General features: G+C 31.8%; 1 protein-coding gene across 3 annotated transcripts; it reads right to left on the bottom strand.

Annotated features, from left to right (window-relative positions):
- Window positions 1–508: 508 nt before the first annotated feature.
- Window positions 509–6,998, bottom strand: LOC108686255 (thyroid receptor-interacting protein 6). 3 transcript variants are annotated; one of them, XM_018191462.1, is made up of 7 exons: window positions 6,503–6,998; window positions 6,071–6,130; window positions 5,589–5,776; window positions 4,939–5,419; window positions 2,693–3,030; window positions 1,983–2,398; window positions 509–1,899 (listed from the first exon to the last, which is right to left on the bottom strand). In XM_018191462.1, the coding sequence occupies exons 3-7, from the start codon at window positions 5,721–5,723 to the stop codon at window positions 1,647–1,649; spliced, it is 1,623 nt and encodes a 540-aa protein (XP_018046951.1). In that variant the 5' UTR covers window positions 5,724–5,776; window positions 6,071–6,130; window positions 6,503–6,998; the 3' UTR covers window positions 509–1,646. The 3 variants fall into 3 exon arrangements, with proteins under 3 accessions (XP_018046951.1, XP_018046950.1, XP_018046952.1); XM_018191461.1 differs by lacking the exon at window positions 6,503–6,998 and having other exon boundaries at window positions 6,071–6,236; XM_018191463.1 differs by lacking the exon at window positions 6,503–6,998 and having other exon boundaries at window positions 4,939–5,395; window positions 6,071–6,236.
- Between the last annotated feature and the right edge of the window lie 3,121 nt (window positions 6,999–10,119).

The following is a 10,119-nucleotide window of genomic DNA, read 5'->3' as shown; positions in this document are numbered from 1 at the left end:
TTATATATATATATATATATATCATAAAATTTATATAAGATTTAAGTACTCTATGGTAATAAAAAATATGTTACACATATAAAAAAAGAGATGCAAATATCTAAAAAGAGATGTTAATAATAATAAAAGACAAACATCTGAAAATCATAGAGAAAAAAAAATTAGTAAAGAGATGATATAGAATGAATCTGCTGTAAATTTCTTCTGCAATTATAATAACAATATTAATGTGTACATATATACATCTGGTGTGTGTATGTATGTATAATTATGTATATGTACACACATCACATGTCTACAGGTTGTATAATCGCGGACTTCGTCTTGGCTACAGTTTTTCTCGTAAATTTGAAATTGGCTTTTCAATAGCAAAAATATTCTAATAATTTTTAAAATAATTTTATTTTAATTTTCAAAGAAATAAGGATCTAACTTTACCTCTTAAAAATCTCTCATTCTTTATTTAATTTCAAGCAGCTAACAAAATAACAATGTATGTAATGTTAAATATTATAAATTGTTGTAAAAAAAATTGCGTGCTCGCAATTGAATTTTTTGCTACGAAAAAAACTTCGAATTCTTGAGAAAATCTGTAACTAGAAGGAAGTACGGTAGCTTGAGCCACCGTGTATAACTATTAACACAATCACAATAGTAATATAACGATATATATTAATAGCAACTTTCATTGAAATAGTGGAACATGCAAAGCTCGATCATAACCGATCATTCGGTAAATGCAGGCTAAAAGTGCAGTGTCTACATGCGTAGTGAAAATCATCGGATGGGCAAGAACAGTTGGCAAAAACGAAATGTTACTCTTTGGCCATAAATAACAAACTGTATTTTTATTGATACTATAATACAGAGATCATACAAGTCTCTCCTTGATGTAATGTCTTACCCATGCGAAAAAATTCGGGAACTATCGCATCATAAGTTTGAGATTGAGCGTTTGTTTTTCCTTTCTTGATAGTCTTGCAAGGATCCATTTAAGATACGTACAAGAAGAAATGGCACGCTTTCTCGCCGGTATACTGATATTATCAATAATAATCCTACTTCCCGAATCTATATCTAATCTCTAAATAAATGGATCGAAGCGGTATTCCTGTTGATAAACTACACGTTAAATACTCTTTACGATACATCGAATACTTTACTAAAATCACAATGATAATCACATCTGCAGGAAAATTACCTCGGACGTCAAACTTATATCTACTATTAATTTGTTATTTCGTATGGAAAAAATGCTTCGGTCATGGCAGTGGCGGAATTCTAATGCATTGATCTTATAACCGTTAAAGATTATTAGAATATAAATAATCGTTGACAATTGTTTTCTTTTCGTGCCAGATTATAAAAAAGATCCAAATATGGATAGTATAATTTCCTTAATCTGCTAAGATAAAGTGTTAAAAAACGATTCTTAATATAATGGAATAGCAAATATCGGTTTTGAATATATGAGGTGTGAATAGAAGCGGAATAGAAAAATTGTGTACGCATAAAAAAGGACCTATAATACCGTGTATATAGCGGTACTTATTTCACTACAGTTAATCACAACGATACTTGATTTAACATTTCGTTCGTATTTTTGAAGTTTCAACAAATTATATAAGCTTGTCACGTCTATATATTTATAATTCGGTCGTCATATGAGACGTTAAGGCTTGAACACGAGTAGCATTGCAACTTTTACACAAAATGTGATCGTCCAGGGGATAGCAGCCATGTCCCTCCGAATCGGATGACAATACTAATCCACAATCTTCGCACTTATAGCATTGAATGTGGAAACTACGATCTAGTGCTACTACTCGTATGGTTTCATCCTGACCAGGCTCGGGCATTATAGGCAGCTTACAGACGCAGCAACGCGGAGCAAATTTCCTGCAAACGCAAGAATGTGAATTAGTTAACCAGAATTGAATAATAATTGAAGAAACCAACAAAAGAAACTAGGATAAACTCACTTGTGGAAACACTGAATACAGTGTATTTGATTCGTAGCATCCACAGTAAACGGTATACCATCGAGACTTTGTCCACAGACAACGCAGGTGAAGCACGAGGGATGATATGGTTTGCCAGTAGCTCTCAATATTCGGTCCAGTATCGGTCTGGTACAAACGCAACACTTTTCCAGAGTATTGAGATAATCCTCCTCGCAATAAGGTTTACCTTCCAACGAATAGAAAGGTTTCCCTTGTAAATTGACCTTGCATACGAAGCAGCAGAAACAACTTATGTGAAAGACTTTATCCATCGCCGAACATCCGGTTCCTTCTCCCTCTACTTTGCGTCCGCATTGCGCACAAATGCCATATATATCATTGTCTTCATTATTATCCTCCATTCCTTGAACTAACAGATCCGTAAGAACGTCGACCTATAGATAAAAGTCATTTAATTTCAAATACGCATACTATTGTACTTTACAGTTGTGTTTAATTACTTCATAATTGTAATTAATAATTGTTGAATTAATCTAATTTTTTAAATTAAATTACATTCTCCTTTTTCTTATTACAAATAAATAAAACAATTTACAATAAGATATAATTACTATAGATATAATAATCGAATTAAACATGCAAGTGTGAAGTCTATTTTTATCTTACATTTCAACAAACTAAAAGCATTTCAATAAATTTTACATACAGTATAGAATTTCAAGACTCACTTCTTTAACGGGAGACACTTTTCCCTGCGGCTGAGTAGATGTAGCCGATCCGTAACCGGAGTACATGGAATAGTTACATGACAATTGCGACGGTGGTCTGGGATTAATCGGCTCGTATATGGATTCGTATGTTGAGCTAGACTGAGAACTCGGGCCGTAGATATCAGCGGGATAGTTGCCTGATGGAAAATCAGTCTGGTAAGTAGCACGTCTCAATTCGCTGTAGCTCGACGAAACAGGACTCGGAGGCGGAGGCAGCTCGTCAGGCGGCGGTGGAAACGAATTCCCAGGTACGCAGGAAACGTACTCTGACGGCTCCGGCGGTGGTGGCAAATCGTCTGCAAACAGAAAGACCAGAATACTCCACTGATTTACCAAAAGATTGCTGCAAAACTGGATCTTATTTTCAACTCCTTAAAGAGGTTCAGACACTTTTTATCAATTTACAACTTTTACAGTATTGCTCATTATGCTTAAGCATCCTGCATAATTATTTTAATAATTCAATAAAATTATTTCCAGATTTATATATAAATAAATTTTTAAATACTTCAGCAAAAATTGTTCTTTCCATGTATGATTCACTTAGAATTCATTTGATATTCTTTTTTCAGATTTATGAATTCAGTCACTCACACTGTATTAGTGCATATTAAAGGCTATTTTACATAAAGTATCTAAATGCAATGGCATATAATTTCAATAATGAAATAACAAAATATGTATATTATGTTTTATCTTAAATAACGTAGCATTTTGTTAATATCATTTTTGGGCATTTAAAATATTTATATAAGTCAAATTGTACAACTCAAAATCTTAAAAATAAAAAATAAAAATAAACAATCTATAACAAGACCACTAAGAGTTATAGGCTGATAAAGGTGCCAATGATTAAATTCTATACCATTAATTAAATGTGTGTAATTTTCTTTATTTTGTTGAACGTTTCGGCTCTCTTTGGAGTCCTCTTCAGCAATACATATTTCAAATCCTAATTCATTGAACTTTCCGTCAAATGTGAGTCAACTAACAGATTCCCAACTAAAGGATCCTGATTTGACATATATAAAATTAAAATTGAATCAATAAAAAAACCATATCCCAGCAACTTATCTCAAACGAGAAGTTCAATATGTCCATGAAACTTTGAAAGTTTATATTAACTAATAAATTATTGAAACAATTATCTTATGAGATAATTATTTTATACATATTAACGATTTATAAACCTTTTTCTCCGAATAGTCAAAAGCGTTTAACGAATAATTTGTTTACCTGAAAAAGGACACATCGAACAACAAAACAATTAAATCATATCTAACATTGCAATATTCCTGAGATAACCATAAAGTCATAAATTAGGTATTAATTACAAGACGTGAAAAATACATTAAATTCTTTATGAAATGATTTAATTGATCAATTCATTTAGCATCGTCGTATAGACGTGACGTAACCTTTAGTGTCAGACCGTAAATTCAAATCATTTTTCTGCGCTTTTTCAGAGATTAGTTGTTCATTTAAAGATTTTTTATAATCCAGAATTTGGATATTCTCTCAATCAAAATCATGATTCAATTCAACTCTATTCGTAATAACAGATTATGAATTGGTATTCCAATTATATTGCAATGTTAGATATAACTTAATTATTTTGTTATTTGGTATGTCCTTTTTCAAGTAAACAAATTATTCGTTAAACGCTTTTGATTACCCAGAGAGAAAAATTTATAAATCGTTCATATGTATAAAACTGAGATAATTATTTCAATAATTTATTAGTATTTAGTAATTTATTAATATAAACTTCCAAAGCTTCATGGACATATTGAATTTCTCGTTTGAGATGAATTGCTGGGATATGGTTTTTTTTTTTATTAACTTAATTTTAATTTTATACATGTCAAATCAGGATCCACTTCAGTTGGAAATCTATTAGTGACTCACATTTGACGGAAAGTTCATGAATTAGGATTTGAAATATATATTACTGAAGACGATTCCAAAGAAAGCCGAAACATTCAACAAAATAAAGATTACACATACTCGATTAATGTATAGAATTTAATCGTTGGCACCTTCATCAGTCTATGACTTTTAGTGACCCTATATAGATCGTTTATTTTTATTATTTATATAAGCTTTTACATTTAACTTTTGCTAATTTCATATATATTCGCTTTTAGGATGCACTAATCAAGTGTAATGCAAGTGGCCAAATTCGCTATTAGAAAGATTCTTACCAGCCCCATGTGCAGGAACGTTACAATATGTATTCTCCGTTTTAGGATTCCATTGAATGTTGCTGTATATAATTTCCTTATTCATTTCGTATGGGACATATTCGTACGCGGAGCCTACCGGTGGTTCTATATTGCTGTACACTGCATTTCTGGTCGCCCTATTCACGCGATCGTCCGCCACAGGTACCTGAGGTGCCGGCATGTTCCCTATATTGGAGTAATAATTTTTCTCGTCATATCTATACTTCGGTTCGAACTTCTCCTCTGGCTGACGAGCGTACAAATTGTCATTGTTCTGATAAATCTTCGACGTCTCTTTGCCGTTCGCAGGTGTCTGCGAAAAGTCATTCTTTATATCCAACGGGACGTATGGCGAGGGTGCATTCATGTATAAGTTTGAGGTCTTGTCGCTGGACGTATTGTTAAGGACCGTGCTGTACGATGGCACAGGTGGGGCCTTTATAGTGTAACTTTGCGGTATCTAAAAGATAGGTCATTAGTTAGGATGATCCTCGTTGATTGAATATAAGGATCTCGTTACCGTTTTTGCATCCATGTTTAAAGATGCGTGCGAATAAGAAAGTATTCTTGTTAATATATATGATAAATAGAGACAAATATGATTTTAAGTTTGAAAAATTAGGATTCACCTGAGGTTGAGACTTCTTTGGCTTCGGCGGCACCGCAGGTCCGACCTTCTTGCCAGGTTTAGCAGCACCTTTGGCCGCCTCATCGCCGATCTGCAGGTTCGAGATCTGCTGCTCCAGATTGCCCAGATTCGCCATCCTTCTTTTTCTTTTAGTGTCTTTCAGTTGAAGAGAAATGAATGCTTCCTTATCTTTGGACAATAGTACAAAAAACTCAATAACAAATAAAACAATACTTTGACCTAAATTATCAGATAACCTTCTGCGACAACGGCAGGTTAAGTTTATTCGAGACCTGAGAATCGCTTTTGTATCTTGGAACGAGGTGAAAAGCGCAAAAGTGAGTGAATATACTCTATACTAGAATATTCATAATTTCATGGTCACCACCTAAATTTGTTCATTTTTTAAATTTTCACAGTTCGTTTCAAGATACAGAATTGTTCTCCTATGTTTCTCCACACTGCTTTTGTCGTCAACCTTACCTGATTAAGCCACCAGTCTCAGTTCAAACACGATCTGCAGTATCCGTGGTGTGAAGTGGCCTGTAAAAATCAAAAGGGAGCCATTTCAATTTGATCGAACTACGGCTTTGATTTTGACAGCAAGAGCAGTCGCGTAATGGCAACGATCCTGCCAGCTTGCACGAGCACTTGAAATACGACGTTCGCACTTTCTACACTCGAGAGAGAGAGAGAGAGAGAGAGAGAGAGAGAGAGACAGAAGACCCAATAGTCTGTCGGGCTTGTTCTAATCTAAAGAAAGAGGAAGCCCGGAATAGAGAAGGTGCGACTGAAAGGGAAAAAACAGACATGACTCTCGTGACTCACAAGACGTCACCGGACTGTCAATGTCGCTTCAATTACTCTTATCCTTTGTCGAAGACAGGCATATGATCTATTGAAGGATATACATACTTGACTCGTCGAGGATTCTCTCCACGAAGATTGGAAGAATAATTTTCTCTTTTTTTTTTTGCTTTAGGCTCAGTCACTTTCGCTCTAGATCAAGGTATAAACGCGACTCCAAGGGATCCTCTTATCGGCACGTAATGATGTGTGACGGAAGTCGCGCGTTATCTTCGCACCACACCCTTGGTGACCTAGAAAGCACGAGGCCTGATAGATCTCGTGTCGCGAACGAAAATGAATGTGCCGTCGATTTTTCAGACTCCTACGACTTTCCTGGACTTTTTCGCGAAGTACTCTCTCCGAGTATGAACTGGACATTCGTGAATATCACACAGTGAGAATACAACGGAGAATCGACTACGTGCGGTATCTGCCTCCCGCGCCGGTGAGAGTTTGGACCAGTTTGGTCAGGCGGGGGTAGAAGAGAAGTGCGTGAGGTGGATGACGCATTCACGAGCATTGTCGTCGAGATTTTAAAGAGCAGGGACTAACAGAAGTTAACTCCACGATTCCTTGCAATGTCAAGACGAAACGATGATTAATAATTTTATTGACTTCGACCCTATCTTCAACTGAACATTTAAATATTTAAATATTTATGATGATACTTTCGTAATAAACAAATTATTCATGCACGTATAGAACTTTTGACTTTTATAACTTTTTACTTTATTCCATTTGAAACTTATAGAGGAAAACAACTTCAGTAGAACTTCCTAGATGAATCTTGGAATTTCTTTTGTTTGCAACTGTATGATCATTTGACACAATTTAAAAAACAAAGTTTTCCAGGAAATGAGTTTAAATCATTAAAATTTTGTAATATTAATTTCGAAAGGCAATTTTAATGTAATGTTTAATTATAGAGGAATAAAAATATGTACTTTAATTTAAAGCATATTTGTTTTTTTCGTCTTTATGTTTTCGTTATTTTTTTTCTCGATGAACTAACAAACAAATAATAATTTAAATTATTTTAAGTTATTGTAGCATATGTGTAGAATATAATGTCTGGAAACACTTTATAAAGTCTAATCTCTATAATATTACTCTTTTTCTGTTCTTCATAGCTTTTTACTTCATAGCTTTTTACAGTTTTTTGTCTCTTATCTTTTTGCTTCTTCTATATCTCGAACTTCCTTTTCTGTCGGCTGAGATAAAAATTGATAATTTTCAAAAGAGACAAGAAACACGGTATAAAATTGTTGATAAAACGGTTGCAAATAAGAAAAAAAGCAAAAAATAAAAAGCGAGAAATAAATAACAAAAAGTATTACATTTGAAAGTCAGAAAAGCTATTTTAAGACACACAATATACAATACAATATAATTTTTTTCCGTCAATCGATATATTCCGAATATTTCATTCGAGTTTTCCTTGTTTTCTGGGATTACCGGGATGAATCACAGAGTCACTCAGAGATTTCTTATTACTTATTGTTACAATGTCGTAAAGTCAAAAATCGAACGCTAATCACGCATGTAGCTGTCCAGCAAATTACAGAGAATCGATAAAAATTAAAATGAAATGTGAAAGAAGATTCTTTTATTATAAACGTTTTTAAAGAATGATTTTCATTTTGATTAATGTAATTGGCAATTATCTTGTCAAGATAACGTTTATATTTTATTAAATGTTCTGTTTGTAATACGAAGAAAATTATTAATTTATTGTTTTTTAATACACAGAATTAAATTTTTTAATACAGAAGAATTAAAAAGATTATAAATAACGAGGTATATATAAGTATGCAAATTTTGCATTAATGGAATTCTGTCGAAGTTTACTTATTTTTATCAAACAGATTGTTTCGCTAAACAGTTATAACTGTTCTTTAAAATAACCAATAAAATAATTATTCAATTTAACTAATAATACAGACTGTGTTCTAAAATTCACTGCCAGCACTGAAAATTTACAGTTTACGTTACGTATACATTATGTATATTATACATTTTCAGCACTGGCAGTGAATTTTAGAACACAGCCACAGTGTAACAGTTTTGAACAGTCAGCTTTTTTTACAAGCAATGAATGTTTTTTGTAGGACTTTTTTACACTGAAAAAAATTTATGCTTTTCAAAAAATTCCTATAATATTTATAAATTAATATTATAAATATATTATAAAAGAATATTTCAATTTCTGATGTATATTACATATATTACAATTTAAATTTGCGTTATTCATAAAAATTCCAATTTGAATATACATCGCAGAAACTTGAATATTCTTTTATAATATATTTTTAATTATCTCAATTATAAAAATAGCCCTTTAATCAATCGATTATAATTGTCTGGTTAGACGTCTCATTTGTAACCAGTGTCTGCAGCAAACAAGTTGCGAACGATTAGATAAGTATCAATTAAGTTGATTAGGATCTTAAATATTATTATTGCTCTTGTAAATTGTTAATTAATGAAAATAACCATTTCATCGGTTAACCATTATTATCCAAATTTGATAACAATAATATATTACTACAGTTGTAATTCTTGATAACAGTTACTATATAGTTACTATACTATGAATACAGTTATCAATAATAGATAACAGAATAACCATTATTTGACGATTAAATCAATCGGAATTTTATCGAAATGTCAAGAGACTATTGCATTAAAAAAATTATTCGCTTAAATTAATATAAATTCCATAATCTTTCTCATAAATTTTTTCGCATATTCTTCTAGAAAATTAACTAATTGTTAGTTAATTTGTAGAAATTTATATAAAATCGACGTGCTTTTTATATTTATCGTTTGCTTCTTTCGGTCAGTCGCTTTTACTGACATTATACTAAATTTAAACCAACAATCATTATATAAGAGCTAGGCTTACGCTTTAATTGTGGTCATTTTATTTTCTCGCGGAAAATAACTAACAAAATAAAAATAACAAGTTGTCGTGCATTTTCTGTTTCATGTATTATGTACATAATCGTACATATCGCGTTGTATTTGATGGTTAGATTTGATAAATATAACAATTTAATTTCTCTTTTTACTTTTTATGAAAACAAAGAAGTATGGACTATAAATAACGCAATCATATACATATGCTTTGTTATCACACCAATTAATTATTTTATTGATTAAAAGCTTCTGTTACTTCAAAAAATTCACTCTACTACTAATAGTGTAATATATTTTTTTAAAAATTTATTCTTTTATATTAATTGAATAATATTTCTTTATATATGTTTCTATGTAACGAGAATAGGTAATCTAATTGAAATTATCTTTATTATATTTTTTTATTGTACGTGATAACATATCTCAGCATTTTTATGAACTATTTTAGTTTCGGTGTCCAGCAGCGAGATAGATTAGAAAAATCTACTCATCTTCAATATCTAATCGTGAAATACTAAAATGTCGATATCGAGTTACGTGGTAATTGTCAGATAAAACATCTCTTCACATTATCGAATAAAATACACATATTTTTCAAAAGAACATCGCTCTTCGAGAAGAATTTCGATTTTATCTTCTTGTTTCATATTTGAATTACAATATTTTTGTTTATGAATATTTATAAAGATAAGTTCTTTTACTGCTATTGCAATATGTAATTGCAGTAAAATTTTTAGGCAAAATGCGTTTCTAAAAGAAGTTTC

Source organism: Atta colombica, unplaced genomic scaffold (genome assembly GCF_001594045.1).
Source record: "Atta colombica isolate Treedump-2 unplaced genomic scaffold, Acol1.0 scaffold166, whole genome shotgun sequence".
Taxonomy (NCBI): domain Eukaryota; kingdom Metazoa; phylum Arthropoda; class Insecta; order Hymenoptera; family Formicidae; genus Atta; species Atta colombica.
Note: the sequence above shows the minus strand (reverse complement) of the source record. Positions and strands in the feature narration are given on the sequence as shown.